This window comes from Pelodiscus sinensis, chromosome 20 (assembly GCF_052426305.1).
Source record: "Pelodiscus sinensis isolate ZL-2025 chromosome 20, ASM5242630v1, whole genome shotgun sequence".
NCBI classification, from domain to species: Eukaryota; Metazoa; Chordata; order Testudines; family Trionychidae; genus Pelodiscus; species Pelodiscus sinensis.
Genome location: NC_143071.1, coordinates 7622495 through 7638581, shown reverse-complemented (window position 1 = coordinate 7638581; position 16087 = coordinate 7622495). Strand labels below are relative to the sequence as shown.

Below are 16087 nucleotides of genomic sequence, written 5' to 3'. Positions count from 1 at the left end.
GGGTGCTTCTAAGCAGTAGTGCTGTGTGGAGGCTGTGCACACCTCACTGACCCCGGGTTCCATGTGGTGCTGCCACTTTGGAACACCACGTGGAGCCTGATACCAGCCTGATGGCATTTCAAAGCAGCAGCACTGCATGGAGCCTGGGGTCAGAATCCCCAGCTGATTCCGGGCTCCAAGTGGTGATGCCGCTTTGAACTGCTGCGGCAAGCACGGGGCCAGCAGGGGACTGCTTGAGGTTCCCCCCCCCCAGGTCTGTTGCTACACTTCAAAGGTGGAGGCGCCCTCATCGACTAATCGAATAGTCGATGCAAATTGCATCGACTGTTCTATTAGCCAAATAATCTAAATGTAACATCCTTACCATGGGGTTGTTTGGGAGTGTTGTGGATTGCAATGGAGCCAAAACTGTGTGGTAAGTGTCTAAGCACTGTTGTGGATATCATCCTAAGTTCTCAAGCTGCATTTAATGTATGACAGTTTGCATTTTTTTTTCTTGAAACTTAAACATGATGATGAAATTCCTAACTGTAACCTGCTGACTTTACTGGGTGGTATAGATGATTTATACTTCTCAGGATGTGTCCTGGTTTGTGTCATAGAGAAAGTCACACAAGGAAAAATCGTCAAATCTAAAGTGCATTAAGGGCATGTAAGAGTATGATGCAAACATAGCTAGGAAATACAGAGTGAGAGCTCTCTTTTGAACCCTAGATATAGTGGACATCTGCCCTTTTTGCTACTTGTTTGTATTGTCCTGTGTTTTCTTTATGTACAACATGAGCTTTATCTGTAACTGTAATCTTACTTATTTTTTTAGGTCACTCCCTCGCTCTGGGAATGGCTGTGTCTTTCTGGGCCAGTTCTCTTAGGGAGGCTGCAAAGTTTTGCTTTCACACTTCCCATTTTAACATTACCACCTTCCAGGTCTTTTAAGTCAACTATCCTTCTGTCATAATACACTTGGGGGACGTCTGGACGACAAGCTTCTTTTGAAAGAAGCTTTTTCGGAAGAGATCTTCTGAAAAAACTTTTTCCGAAAGAGAGCGTCCACACTTCAAAAGCGCATTGAAAAAATGACCTGCTTTTTCGAAAGAGAAGCATCCACATTCATTGGACGCTCTCTTGCATGTGAACTGTGATTACTATGGACAAAGTGACCATCAGGGCATCTGTGCTTTTTCCTGGAGGCCTCTTCTTTCAAAAAAAAAACAAAAAACCCTCCCTCTTCTGCGTCCACACACGCCTTTTTCCGAAAGAGCTCTTTCAGTGAAGTTTTTTCGGAAAAAATGGCCATTTTTCTAAAAAAAAACAAAAAAAACCCGGAAGTGTAGATGCATCCTTGGATGGCTACTGTTTAGAAGCCCATCATTGTTGTTCCAAGGTCAGCAAGATGGGTCATTATTGGGCAACACAAGGTGATTGCTTCCTCAGTGGCAGAGTTATTTTTTCTTGTGTCACTTGTACCTCCCTCCAACCTGAGGAGTGAGAGCCAGCTGTGGAACTCCCATGCTGCATTGCAGTGCTAAGACCCTGAACATTCTTATATAGGTAGCTTTATAGTTTCTCTTTCTGCTGCTGGTACACATAGCACTTCCCTCTATTGTAAATCCTCAATGATTCTCAGTAGAACTTTTGATCATGTGGGATGTGGGCCTATTGACTTACATGCAGGACTCCTGTTGATGACAGCAAGATTTTATCCTAAAGGAATAGAATTTCAAATAGACTATTTTTGTGTTTTACAACATCCTGGGGTGGCAAATTTAAAGTAGACACCAAACGCCTCTGATGGTTACACACATGAATGTATGGAAGGGAGCCTTGTAAACTGTGTGTGACAGATCTGAGTCATCCACTCCTTCCTGAGTCATTGTGAATCAGTTGTGCCACAGAAGTCATGTTCCATTCTCAGTGAAGACTAGTGCGAGGCGCTGACCTCGTAATTTCATCACCTTTCTAATTATAACATCCAAAAGGCCAGGGTCCTACTGCCGTGTTTTTCACGGGGATCAGTTATACAGGAAACGCTCAATGCTAAGGTAACTTGTACGTCAGTTATTCTCACAATAATTTTAATTGGTCAGCTCAGAAAAATCAGCAGAATGAGAATATATTGGACTCACTACCTGGAAGATCTGGTTTTATTGTTTGAAAAGGAAATGTACTGTGTCTGGGATTTTCAATAATATCGTCCTACGGTAAAAGTAAAAGATTGGTGTGTATTTTTTCAGATCTTTGCTCTGTCGGCCAAACCCTCCTTTGACCAGAAGAGGTCGCTAGCTGTACACGTAAAGCACTTTTACTAACTTCTGAGAGCCTGCTCTTTGTAGTGCTTTCCAGGGCTAGAAACCAGCCCACTGCTGAGCAATAGCTAGGTTGCTTGGAAATAGGTAAGGTAGATTTATTTGTCCTTCTGTGCTGTGTCATGAATTGAAAGGTACATTCACTAGCTAGAACATGTGGCAAAGCAAAAAGAGGATTTTAAAGCTCAGGGCACAATGTATATTATTGTTTGCTATTGTACTTTCCATCATAGGCGGGCTCCGTGAGTGTCCAGAGAAGAAATAGTTGGTGCTCAGCGCACTCATCGGCAGCCAAGCTTTTCCCCTTTTCTCCTCCCCCAGCGCTTCTCACCTGCTGCTGGCCCTACTGATCAAGTCCTTCCCCTCCCTCCTGCTCTCTGGGTATAGCTGTTTCCCAGCGTGCAGGACACCCTGTGAGGGAGGAGAAGGAGCAGGGTGGAGTGTGCTGGGGACTGGAACGGAAAGAGAAGGGGAGACGTAGGGCAAGAGTGGAGCCTCAGAGCAGGGCTGGGCAAGATGCGGCATGGGGGCCAAATCCGGCCCACCTAACATTTTGATCTGGCCCACAGAATGCATCAGGGGGTAGCTCAGGCAGCGAGATCATATTTAAATGGCTCCCAGCTCCCGGCTGTAGCGATAGCCTGACAGAGGCTGGAGCCACGCATCTTTTAAACAGCTGCAGCAACCCCAGGCGGCTGCCGGGCAGTGCAGTAACAGCGGGGCTGAGGGCTGTGAACCCTTCAAAGTGATGTTATTTAAAGGGTTTGCAGCTCATGGTCCCGCCACTACTGCATTGCCTGGCAGGCGCTGGGATTGCTGCAACTATTTAACGAGCTTGTGGCTCCAGCCCCTTTCCAGGTAGCTCTGCAATCAGGAGCTGGGACAAAGTATAGCAAAGGACTCGCGGTTCCCGGTCCTGCCACTTCTGCATTGCTTAGCAGCCACCCAGTGTTGCTGCAGCCATTTAAAGGGCTCCTGGTTGTGGAGGACTTATAGAGGGGGGGTGGAGCCGACTCGAGACCAGTACCAAAATGAATTAAGTGGGCCTGCTGCGAAAATTATTGCTCACCCCTGGCCTAGGGCAAAGGCGAAGGGTCAAGCACCCCTTAGCTAGAGGGTAAATGAGCCCTATGCTTTCCATGCTCAAACACTTCTGTGTATCTAGTACAGTACATAGAAGTGCGCTTAAAATGAGCAGAAGTCCTGCATTTCCTAGTTTGTTTCACTGCAGTTGGGTTTATGGTGTCTATGATGGATGTGGCAATTCCCTGCAATATCTTTAAGAGATCTTACTATAATATATTTTTATATTATTGTGGGCCATGAAATGTGTGTCTTTCCACGGGAGAGTGACCACAGCTCCTCCAGGAAATAAGAACAGAGGTGAAGAGCAAAGTTCCCTCTAATCTTTTCCACCCACGTGTAAATTTTTTTCCATCCACGTACAGAATAATTTTTTACGTGCACCGAAAGCCTGCCTGTGGGTGCTCTGCTAAGCAGCTGGATGGCATCTGAATTTCTCCTGGGCAGCTGCACAAGTGCTTACAGGGAACATTGGTGAAAAGATCAGGCAAACTCACTCCTATTGTAACTAGGGATGTAAATATCGTTCAAAACCGTTAACCAGTGAAATATTTAAAACTGTATCTTTAGCCAGTTTACCATTGGTGGGCTGGCGCAGAGCAGCTGGGGGCGCTGTCTCACAGGGCTGTGGACAGGCATGGCATTGTTGCTGTGCCACGGCTGGGGCCCTGCCTACCCCTGCCCAGGGTCACTGCAGTGCTGTTGGGGCAAGGGCAGGGCTGCTAGTACGGCCAGGGTTGGGACTGGGGCTGCGGGTCCCACCTGCCCCACTCAGGACTGAGGTTTCAGGCACAGTTGGGGCTGCTCCTGTAGCGTGGATGAGGCCAGGATCCCCTTGTTCCCAGCCGGGATGTGGCTGGGGCTGCTGCCATAGCTGAGGGCGGAGCTGCTGACGTGGCAGAGGCTGCTAGGAATGCAGACGTGGCCAGGGCTGGTGCGGGAGTGGGTGGGCCACTATGGCCTCACCTGCTGCCCTGCCCTGAGTTCCTGCCATCCAACCTGTCTGGTTAACTGGTTACCTATCTGGTAGATCTAATGCTTACCGGGTAACTGGTTAACTAGTTAACCTTTTACATCCCTATTTGTAACCCCCCCCAGAAAAGTAGCGCCACCTGGTGATGATCGTATATACTGGTTCAAACTGCATTCAGGTACATACAAGGTTGTTACAAAGAGGTAAGTAATGTGTTGTCATTAACCTCTGAGAATAGGACAAGAAGCAATGGGCTTAAATTGCAACAAGGGCAGCTTAGGTTGGACATTATGAAAAACTTCCAAACTGTTAAGGTAATTAAGCCTTGGAATACACTGACTAGAGAGGTTGTGGATAGCGATGTAAAATGCCATTTAATCAGTTAACTGGTTAAACATTCTGTTTAACCGATTAACTGCTTAAACAGGAGTGAGCTGGGATCTGCTCCTCTCTGCCTGTTGTGAGGCACCAGGCTCTGGCTAGTTTGGGGTACCCTCTGCCTTCCCTGCCCATGGCATGGCACAGCTGGCCCCACTGTGGGCCCGCCATAAGCTGGGGATGCTCTGGTCTGGCTGGAGCACCCCCCGCACCTGCCATTTGGTATGGCTGGCCTGACCTTACCATCGTAGGCAGGGGTGCTTCAGTCAGACCAGGCCCACCATGGGTGTGGGCTGCTCCAGCCCAGCCGGGCTGCTGGGTAACTGTAAATGCTAACCATTCACATCCCTAGTTGAGGAATCTCTATCATTGGAGATTTTTAAGAACAGGTTAGACAAACATCTGTCAGGGACAGCCTAGATAATGTTCAGTCCTGCCATGAGTGCAGGAAATTGGAGTAGAAGACTTCTCAAGATCCCTTCCAATCCTGTGAGTCTAGGATTCTTCAGAGTCTAACAGACAAAGAAAGGACTAAATAGCGTGAGTATAAACTGACTGAGGAATACCTTTCTTCTGTCCAAGGGAGGCCCCAGTCCTTCCAAAGAGGGCTTGGAAGAACTTTGGCTTCCTGAGGACCCGTAAGACGGATGGATGACTTCTGAGAAGCTTATTAGCATGCATTCAGGTTCTTTTATTGTTTTAATGTTTTATCTGTGATGCTTTCTCCTGAAGAATAAATGCATTTGCTTATAATGAGTTGGATGATAATGTATAACTAGTGGCAATTATGTTCTTTTATAAGTCTTCACAGAGAAACCAACACACTGATGATGGCTGGTTATAGACAGTCTGACTTGCTAGGAATATCACAATCAGGAGAGAGAAGGAGTACTCCTTGGGGCAATTCTGCACCACTGCGCAATGCAGAATTTTGAATTAATTTAATTTTTTTGCACAGAATATCTCTTGAATGCAAACAGGGCTTTTTCGAAAGAGAGGGTCCAGATTGCCTGGGTGCTTTCTTTCGAAAAAGCGGATCACTTTTTTGAAAGTCTTGTGGATGTCTAGACAATCTCTTTTGGAAGAGGCTTGTAGTCTAGATGTACCCTGAGGTTGGGGATGGGTGTCTGGGCTGAGGGGCCTATGCAGCTGGGCTCTCAGAGGGCAGGGGATGTGAGTGTCTGCCCCCCAAATGGGCTCTTAGGGAGTGCAGGCAGAGAAAGAGAAACTGGGTTGTCATAGGAGTTTCTTTAACTCTTTACTACTAGACGTATTCTTTTGTGTGCCTGTGTTGTTACAGACCTACTTGCTGACAGGTATTTGGAAATAAATTACCAAAATAGTTGAAACTGGCATGGTTCTGTACTTTTTTTTGATACATTTTGCAGAATATTTCAGAATTTTAAAACATTGCTTGCAAAATTTTTAATTTTTGGCATAGAATTCCTCCAATAGTAAGGGACAGGGCAGCTGAACAAAGGTGATGGCTGAAGAGCCAAAAGTCTAAAGTGATGCTTTGCAAGGACTACAGAGTGAGTTGTCCTGATCTGTGACAGTCTTCTCTAATAGCCTGACTTGATTAGTCTCATTAACACTCGGGATGGTAAAACGTGTGTATTTATTTCAATGTGTAATCACTGAAAAATCCAGCAGTTACAAGTTTACACGCAGGAGCCAGTGCTTAGGGAGCTGCCCTTTTTATTGGCTTCCCACAAGCACCGGCTCCCACGGAGCCACCTGCCCTCCACCCTGTACTGCTGCCTCAGAGCTTAAAACCGGTTCCCCATGCCTACTGGCTCCTGCCTGCTCTCCCACACTTCTGCCTTTGTATCAGGCTCATTGGTTAACCATGTACACGTGTACACTGTCGTATCCCTAATTAACACTGGTTCTACACTTGACAAGTAACTTCTTTTGTTGTTTTTATATATACACCCCTGCCTCTGTAATTTCCATTCCAGTTCATCTGATGAAGTAAGTTTTACCCACAAAAACTTATGACCTAATAAATCTGTTTGTCTCTAAGGTGTCACAGGACTCCTCATTGGTTTTGCAGATATGTACAAACATGGCAACCCCTCTGAGACTTCTCTGATAGAATTCCTTTTTGATTGTGTCTTAAGGAATGGGGATCTTCAGCTTTGCCAGATATGACAGTGACTTTTATAGTGCAAGCTACAAAGGCAGACTGAAGAAAGTCAAGAAGCTTCCCTCCTCAGACTATTCGGTTTTTGATGGCTATTATACGCCTGCAGTCACCAGTGTGCTGCTTCTGAGGTCATGCAAGGTGGGTGCCTATTGGGATCTGCAAAGTTACTGATAGCCTTAAATTTCCATTTGGAAATACAAACAGTTTTTGTTTTGTGTTTAATTCTTCTCTTGCTGGAGTAAATTAGGAGTAGTAACACCAGTGAAGTCAATGGAGTTACACCAGTGTTAATAACAGCAGAGTCTGGTCTTGTCATCGTTTAGCCTTGTAGTTGAGATCAGGTTGGATGTTCAAGCTGATATCCTTAGACTTGTGTACATGGGAGCAGGATGCTCTCAGTAGAGGGTACTTGGCAAGGATGGATTAAAGCCAGATCCACTAATCTGAATCTTGGATTGGGAAAAGGTCTGAGGAGTGACAAAGTTTGGATCCAAGGATACAGCTAAGCTCTAGAGAGTGCTGGTGTTTGCTGTGAGGACTGAGGAGTGGGGGGTAACACAGATGGAGTAGAGAACCTGGAGTGGAATTAGTGTTTTTGCAAGGGGGAGGGGCTTTGGTTTGCTAAGAGCCCTTTGGTGGGTATTGGATCCAAGATCTATTAGGCTGGATCCACTACCAATCTGCTTCAGCTTGACTGGATGGAGCCAGTTTAGTAACCTCCAGGCCTGCCTGTTTAATTAACCACTTCTTGTAGAGGTGTGTCTGTGAGATACTCAGGGGCGGCCAATGAGCCTAGGCAGACGAGGTGGTCGCCTAGGGCGCTGCCGGCCCGGGCGTCCCGTGATCACGTCGCGGCCATTGACGGCCGTGCAGGCGGGGGCACCAATCGTGCCTTCTGCCTGGGGCGCCAGCTGCTACAGCCAGCCTCGGGCCGCTCCTGGAGATACTGTAGCTGCAGGAAGAACTTCATTGGTATTTGTGGTTCCTGTTGTCAGTGGACGGATGTGGTTTGAGAGCCTTTGTCCAGATACTAGAGGCTGTGTCTACACTGCACCCCTTTTCCGGAAAAGGGATGCAGATGAGACAAGTCGGAATTGCAAATGAAGCGGGGGATTTAAATATCCCCCGCTTCATTTGTATAAACGTGGCTGCCGCTTTTTTCCGGCTCGGGGCTTTGCCAGAGAAATGCGCCAGTCTAGATGGGATCTTTCGGAAAATAAACCCTTTTCTGAAAGATCCCTTATTCCTCTTAAAATCAGGAATAAGGGATCTTTCGGAAAAGGCTTTATTTTCCGAAAGATCCCGTGTAGACTGGTGCTTTTTTCTAGGAAAGCCCCGAGCCGGAAAAAAGCGGTAGCCACGTTTATACAAATGAAGCGGGGGGTATTTAAATCCCCCGCTTCATTTGCAATTCTGACTTGTCTCATCTGCATCCCTTTTCCGGAAAAGGGGTGCAGTGTAGACACAGCCAGAGAGTACAATAGCATTTTCCTAAATTGGAGAAATCACCTCACCTAATTGATGCATTTTAATTTCCAAATCAAGGAAGATCATACTTCCCTTTACTCAGTATTGATTGACCTAAATAAAACACAATAAATCCTTATTTTGAAGGCCAGTAAATTCAATCTCTGGGGCTTAGTCAGGGGGTCGTGAGTCTTAGCTTACTATTGCTTGCAAGGTACTTTGAGCTCCCTGGATAGTAGCACTATATTTATAAGGATAATTCTTTACACTTCAAACATCTGGTTTTAAAAATCACTTAAGCATATTCTGAGAAGCAGATATTTTGTTACAATAGTGTCGAGAGGTCCCCCTGAAATTAGGGCCTGATTGTGCTAGGTGATGTACAAAAAAAAGGAGAGAGGAAGAGACAGCCTCTAAACTTGGGGAGCTTAGAGCCCAGGTCCACAATACAAAACAAGAATGGGAGAAAGTATTACTGTCCTCATTCTGCAGCTGATGAACTGAAGCATAGAGAGACTGTGACTTACTCAGTTCACAGGAAGTCTGTGGCAGTGCTGGGAATTCAACATTCACTTCCTTTCATTAACTACAAGGCCATCCTCTTCTTTTTTCTTTAGCTAAAATTGGTACCAGCCCAGTACCAGCTCTGTTGACCTGTCTTGGAATGGGTTCGAAGTGGATCATTGTATCATCAGCCCATTTCGGAAGGTGTTATAATGGGTATTGCTGATGTAGAGAGAGCAGAAGAAAGAGGGGAAAATATAGATTACAGTACTTTGTGAAGTATGACCTGTATTTCAGACCCTGATCCATGAGATTGGACACATCTTTGGACTCCGTCACTGTCAGTGGCTGCAGTGTGTGATGCAGGGTTCCAATCATCTGGAGGAATCAGACCGACGCCCGTTGGACCTGTGTCCAATTTGTCTGCGCAAGTTGCAGTCTGCCATTGGCTTTCACCTTGTGGAGAGATACCAGGTACAGAGAAATTGCTTAGAAAGGGAAGGATTTGCCATTGAGGAACAGACTACTTCTTCAGGTCTAACGACCTGCCAATAACTGATCTTCCTAAAAAAGTGAAAATCTTTCATCATGCACCTGACTACATGTGCAGTAATGTAAATGGGAGAAGTACTTACAGATCCCTATGGCTGTCTGCCCGTGCCAAAGAGCATGATATTTGATTAGCCCGCAATTAGCGTGTATTATCCAATCCCAATGTTTAACCTTTTGACCCCTAGCAGGAGTGAATCTCACAGCCGCAAACAGAAAGAAAAAACATTTTTCTTGTGTTTGTTTCTGCCACTTTAGTTATTTGAAACATTGCTATGGAAACTGTAGTTAATGTCAGTGTGTTTTTCTTGGTACCTTTTTGGTCCTCTACTGTAGTGCTTAAAAAAGTTAAAAATTAAGGAGCACAAACATTCATGGCCTCCAGAGGAAACTGTGGTTTGAGACATGCAAAGTAAGATCATTGTTTATGCAGAATACTGTCCCCATGGTTTATTGGAAACGAAGTGTTTACTTGTTATACTAAATAGTGAGCTATAGAAGTGGCTAGTTGTACTGACAATTCTTCACATTTAAAATGGAGGACAGAATAACTGTATTTATGGTTGGCTTGTTGAAAAACTCCTAATCCCTATAAACTGGGTTTGTTCCCAGTAGACTATAATGGAGAAAGAACAATTTCAGAGTTGTTCAGTAGTTTAATTTGATCCAAAACTCACTCATGAATGGCCGTTCAGCTTGTGTATCTTTTTCTAGGCGTTACTGGAGTGGATGGATGAAGATGGGAATGGAATGGAAGCTGAACTCCGCAATGAAGCCAAGATGGGTTTGCTGAAACCCATAGAAGCATTTAAGGAGTGTCGAGAGTGGGTATTAAAATGTCTTGATGTCCTGCAGAAATAAAGCTGTAGGATGTATGTAGTATCAAAGGGGAACTATTCTCCTCTGTTTAAAGATTAACTTCCAGGTTGACCATTTCTAAAACTGTTGTAACTTGCTATAGGTCATCCACTGCATTGTAAGGATCTGTAATAAAAATCCATCCCTTTGTTGCTGAACCATTTACCTTTACTCCAGAACAGTAACTCTTTCTTCCATGACCATACAGTATTTGATCTCTGCTAGTGCTATGCTCATAACAGAAATCAAGGTACATTTTAATCTCAATTGCAGGAATATACAGAAGAATATTTAATATCTTGTAAAAAGGGCGTAATGTGTAGCTTTTAAATATATATTCTAAATATTTGCAGAGGATTGTAGTGTTTATCTAATTTCTTTCTCAAGCATTGGAAATTAGGAGCATTGAATAATGAGGAGTCAGTGGCCAAGCTCCCCCACACCCGCTGAAGCTGCAAATCTGTAGTATTCTTCAGGTCCTGTAACAGGCCTTTTCTATACTACCGCAGGCCATCAACCTAAGTTATGCAACTTCAGCTACCTGTATAATGTAGAAGTCTATGTACTTAGATCTGTTTCCTGCTGTCTCTGCACTGTGTTAAGTCGACATCTGACAGTCTCCAGTTGACTCCACTTAATCTTCTCATTTTGGTGGCGTACCGGAGTTGATGGGAGAGTGCTTGCAATAAATCGACCTCCACTGGATTGATCACTGCCTGTTGCTCTAGCCCAGTGGTCCCCAACGCGGTGCCTGCGGGCGCCATGGCGCCCACCGGGGCATTTATGTGCTCCCACCTAGTGACCAGGGCCGGCCCAAGTCATTCTTTCACCCTGGGTGCCTGGTGCATGCACGGCCCCTGCCCTAAGCGCGTGGCGCATGCATAGTGCTGCCCCTCGGTGCCCGGCAGCCCCAAAGGGTTGGGGATCACTGCTCTAGCCCATAGTGAAAACATGCATTAAGACAGTCACTGGGGAGAGGATTCCATCCCCACTACCTGCCTAGAGGCCTGCAATTTTCTCCATGTGGGTGCAGCGGCCTGTCTGTCTGCAAAATCATTTGCAGGGTCAGATCCAAAGTGAGTTTTTCATTTGAGAATCAGGAAATGGTGCCTGGGTACTTTAAATTAGGAACAGAATGAAAAGAAACTGATTAAAGAGCCAAAGCAGAACAGATTTAATTGATGTGTTGTGTGATGTGTTTAATTTCCCATGGCAGGTTATTATTTTAATTACGGACACCAAGACCCAATTATACTTCAATTTTCTTTATATAATCCTGTTAGGACACTTCCTTAGTCTGTTGCTGCTAAACTGATTTCTTCCCATCATTACCCCAAAGAAAGGCTGGAGGACTGGATTTCACACTGTGTACAATTTTCAGGATTATTTTTGCACTGTTTCACAAAGGTGTATTTGTGTTCCCTTCCAAATCCCTTTGCATTGTGAGCAATTAACTTTCTATTGAAGTTTATAAATAAATCATTGCTGTTCCAATGGAAAAATATATGCCAAATGAATGTTTTATGATTTTTAGATTTAAATCCGTTTGAAACGTGTTATAATATTTATTGCTGTTATAATTTCCATAGTGCCATGTTTGTGGAAATTTTATTTGACAGTTATATAAAAGGACACAATCCATGTCCCAGAGGCTTCCATTTTGAGGCTGTGATCTTGTAATCTAATCAGCAGAGGCAGCCATACTGAATGGTGCTCTACTCCAGAACAGAGGCCCCTCTGTGCAGATCAGATTGCAGAACTGGGGTAATCCTGCAAGCACTTCAGAATAGAAGTAATTTGATTTACATGAATTGTCACCATTGTTATCCTGATTTCTTGGGTGAATAAAGTTTACTCACATGCGTAAGTGTTTGCAGAACACAGTCCACATTTCTCCACCTCACTTAACACCTCAATTGCTAAAGGCACTGAGCAGGAAACCTCTGTGTTACCAGTGGATTTTTGTGTTCACCAATTTTGGAATAACCAAACTATACAGGATGTTCAGTACATCGCTGCTTTCATTATATTTTTAAAGTTTGGAAAACATTTGATGACAATCACCAGGACTAAAACTTTGGCAAAACTCCAAGACTTCAGTGAGGCCCGGATTTCATCTTAAATCTTAAATGTATACAGATTTTTTTTAAATGACATTTTAAAAATCAAAATTAATACTTGCACCATTCATAGGCACCAGAATTTTTTTTTTTTTTGGTTTATGCATAGGTAACCATGCATGGCAAACTCACTAGAACCTGCATTCCCATGTATATGTCCTATGTCAGGATTTTCAGGTGGAAATGGTTAGAAAGTGAGGGAGACATTTGATTTCTAAAGGCTCATTAAAACAGAGCAAAATGCTTCCTCACGAAAGATTATAAGCAGTGTTGTTATAGCCCTTTTGGTCCCAGGGCATTAAAGAGCAAAGGTGGATGAGGTAAGAGCACAGAAGTTTAGTGAGGGGACTTGCCCCCCCACAGAAACAGAAGACAGGACTATGCAGCTCTTTAAAGACTAACAAGATGGTTTATTAGGCGATGAGCTTCGTGGGCCAGACCCACTGCCCCACGAAAACTCATCACCTAATAAACATCTTGTTAGTCTTGAAAGTGCTGCATAGCCCTGTCTTTTGTTTCAGCTACCCCAGACTAACAGAGCTGCATCTCTATGGCTATTCCGACACAGAGAGATGGTGCTGTAAAAACAACACCGCTAATCACCGCACTCTCCAGATGCAGATCTGCAGGGGGTGCCGGGCTAGAGCTTTCTCCAGCAGCCAATCGCAGCAGGCCAGTGGGGTAGTGGAAACAACATCGCTCCCTTTTGCTGGGCCCGCCCTTAACCACGTGCGTGGTGCAGGCAAAGCGCTGCGCGTGAAGCCCCGGGGCTCTGTAGGGGGCCGGGAAGCGAGCAGCTGTAGGCGGCTGAAACTTTCGCTCCACCCTTCGGTGTGGCCCTGGGCGGGGCAGGGCCTCGCTCACCCGCGTCACGCTGCGCAGCGGGGAGGATTAAGCATGGCAGGCAGGCAGCTGCGGGCCGCTCTCAGTACACCAGTGAGTGCACCCTTCTTTTGGCTGGCTGTGGGGCTTGATTCTAGGGGGCCTGTCCCTGGGGGCGGCGTGTGCCAACTTTTACAAACCTGTGTGCGGGACACAGCTGCTTGTAATGAGCTGTGACCCTTGGGGGGGATGGGGCCTGTGTCTCTCTGCAGTGTGTTGGCAGCTGCCAGCTCGGAAAGTGCAGGGGAGGGCAGAGCAGGAGGTGTGGCTATTGCTGATCAACTCGCAACTGTGTGTGTGTGTTGGGGGGGAGATGTTATAGGGAGAGATTCAAATCCAGGTACAGCTCGTGGCTGGTGGATATTTAGTTGATGATGCATGAAGGAGATGGAATCCAGGTCTTGCAGAGTGAGGATCTCAGGTCTGGACTTAGGATGGTCTGTAGGATTTGCCTCATTATTACTTTGCATCTTGTCTGTGTGTTCAGTGGTGGCTCTGTGTGTGTATTATTTGCTCAGGTCGGGCACCTGTTCAGCTAGTTACATTACAGAGCAACAACCAGCCCCTGCCCACCAGTAGAAAAACCCTTGTTGGCCATAGAATACTAGAACTGGCAGGGACCTGGAGAGATCATCCAGTCCAGTCCCCTGCCCTCATGGCAGGACCAAACATTGTCTATATCATCCCTGATACCAGTGACCCCAGCACTTATGACCTAATTGGTTCCTGGAGAGCCATCATAAGTCGAGCCATAAGTCGAACCCTTATTTCTTAGAGGTGCAATGTTATAAATGGGAGTTCTGTTCCTGGCCCACTTTGCTTCCTGGGCGTTGTAGTCCCCAATGTGCTGGGCCTGAAAGGACTTGCTGAGCTGGAGCACGGCAGTCGTAAGTTGGGGGTTGCCTGTAGATGTCTGTCTAACCTGCTCTTAAATATCTCCAGTGATGGAGATTCCACAACCTCCCTAGGCAACTTAGGTTGTGGAATCAGCTTGACAGGAAGTTTTTCCTAATGTTCACCTAAATCTCCCTTCATGCAGTTTAAGTCCATTGCTTTTTGTCCTATCATCAGAGGTCAAGGAGAATAATTTCCCCCCCCTTCTCCCTGCAACACCTTTTTAGATACCTGAAAACTGCTATCATGTCCCCTCTTAGTCTTCTCTTTTCCAAACTAAACAAGCCCAGTTCCTTCAGCTTTGCCTCATAGCTCATGTTTTCTAGACCTTTAATCATTTTTGTTGCCCTTCTCCGGACCTTCTCTAATTTCTCTAAATCTTTCTTGAAATGTGGCACACAGAACTGGACACAGTACTCCAATTGAGGCTTAATCAGTGCAGAGCCATAATGCTGTGGTACGCAGAAGGCTAGAATTCTCAGGCTCTGTCAACTTTCCGGCGGGAATACCTGTACCCGTCCATGGACTGAAAATGTCTTTGCTTCAGTCTAGAGGGTGTGTAATAAAGGACCATCTGAGCATGGAGGTTGAACTTGAGGCTTTGAAAGGTGGTAGGGATTCACAGGTGGAGATTCCCATATAATTTATTAACAGGCTATTTCTTCCATTCAGAATGGCAATGTCCTCTTCCCTTTATGTAGCCAGCCTTCTCTGCTGGCTGGTGGATTATGGAGTGGAGCTATTATCCTGCCTGCTCCATCCGCTTGCTCATCCGCTTGATCCTTGGTGGCGGACCTGCAGTGGAAGAAACCCTAGTACAGGTGCATAAGTGGCGGAATTCTGACTCCCTCTGCAGCCAAGTTGGGTCATAGACAATCTCTGGCCTGGAGATGATTGACTCTAAATGGTATAAAATGCTTCATTTCAGTAAGCTTGCGTGTTGTCCTCATGGGCTAGTACGGATTAAAAGGGTATGGGCAGATGTTCGTTTCCACTGTGCGGCCTGGGGGAACAAGGCCAGGTCTACATCATCAGAGAAAGTTGACTTAAGAGAGGCAACTCCAGCTATGAGAATAGTGTAATTGGAGTCGACATGCCTTAAGTCGACTTCCCTTACTTGCGCCCCTGTGAAGTACTGGGGTCGACAGGGATGCCGTCAGCAGTTGATTTAGTGGGTCCTTTCTAGACTCACTAAATCAAACCCTGGAAGATCAATCTCTGGTGTGTTGCTCTCGGGGTAAGTGTAGTCAGGCCCTGAGAAGCAAAGAGGTGGGGATGGTGTAGTGGTGAGGAGTGGAGAACTTGGGGGAGAAGAGCAGCTTTCTAAAAGTGAGACACAAAATGCTCTTCAAGCCATCTAATTCCAATAGCCACATCCATCTTCCACTGCAGGGATGCCCAAACTTTTCCTGTTGCACCTCCCTCCTTACCAGTAATGGAATCTTCTTGCACAGATGGCTCAGCAGAGGACTGAAAGCTCCCGGTGGGAAAGGAGCGGAGGCTAGAAAAAGAGCGGGATTGGGGCAAAAAGGGAATGGGGGCAGGGCTGGGCTGGGGCCAGAGCTGTGCTAGAAGCAGAGCAGGGGACTGAGGGTTTCAGATGGGAACGGAGGGAGCTATACCCTGCTGTGCCTCCCCTCCCCCCCAATTTCTTCTCTACCCTCCTCAGGGAGCATACCCCACGTTTTGAGGACCACTGCTTCACTGGCTAATCGGACTCCACTTTGTGTTTCAAATCAGCTGCTGTGTCATAGGGGTGCAAGTGAGTAGTGAATTGGTCGACTACCCCGTAAGCCTAGGCTTATCAGGTAGTCAGGTTGACTACTCACATTTCCCCCTGCCCTTGCTGCCTCTACACCAGGGCTACTCAACACGTGCGGCCTGTTTGTTTGCGGCCCGCAGTGCGGTTTGGATTTATGCAAGG

The 16087-nt window shown here is 46.0% G+C and overlaps 2 protein-coding genes across 6 annotated transcripts in view; both read left to right on the top strand.

Annotated features, from left to right (window-relative positions):
• Positions 1–12339, top strand: part of AMZ2 (archaelysin family metallopeptidase 2) — a 30562-nt gene extending 18223 nt beyond the window's left edge. For 2 of the 3 annotated variants that reach the window (XM_006110564.5, XM_006110563.5), the window contains exons 5-7: positions 6864–7027; positions 9158–9334; positions 10124–12339. In XM_006110564.5, coding sequence (XP_006110626.3) covers positions 6864–7027; positions 9158–9334; positions 10124–10270 — 488 coding nt within the window. In that variant the 3' untranslated portion in view covers positions 10271–12339. The remainder of the gene's footprint in view (positions 1–6863; positions 7028–9157; positions 9335–10123) is intronic. The other variant, XM_075903986.2, reaches the window with a different exon arrangement.
• An 832-nt stretch (positions 12340–13171) lies between these two features.
• ARSG (arylsulfatase G) overlaps positions 13172–16087 on the top strand; it is a 148536-nt gene continuing 145620 nt past the window's right edge. The window contains exon 1 of one of the 3 annotated variants that reach the window (XM_075903975.2): positions 13172–13323. The gene's annotated coding sequence lies outside the window, so the exon portion shown is untranslated. The remainder of the gene's footprint in view (positions 13324–16087) is intronic. The other 2 variants (XM_075903972.2, XM_075903974.2) reach the window with 2 other exon arrangements.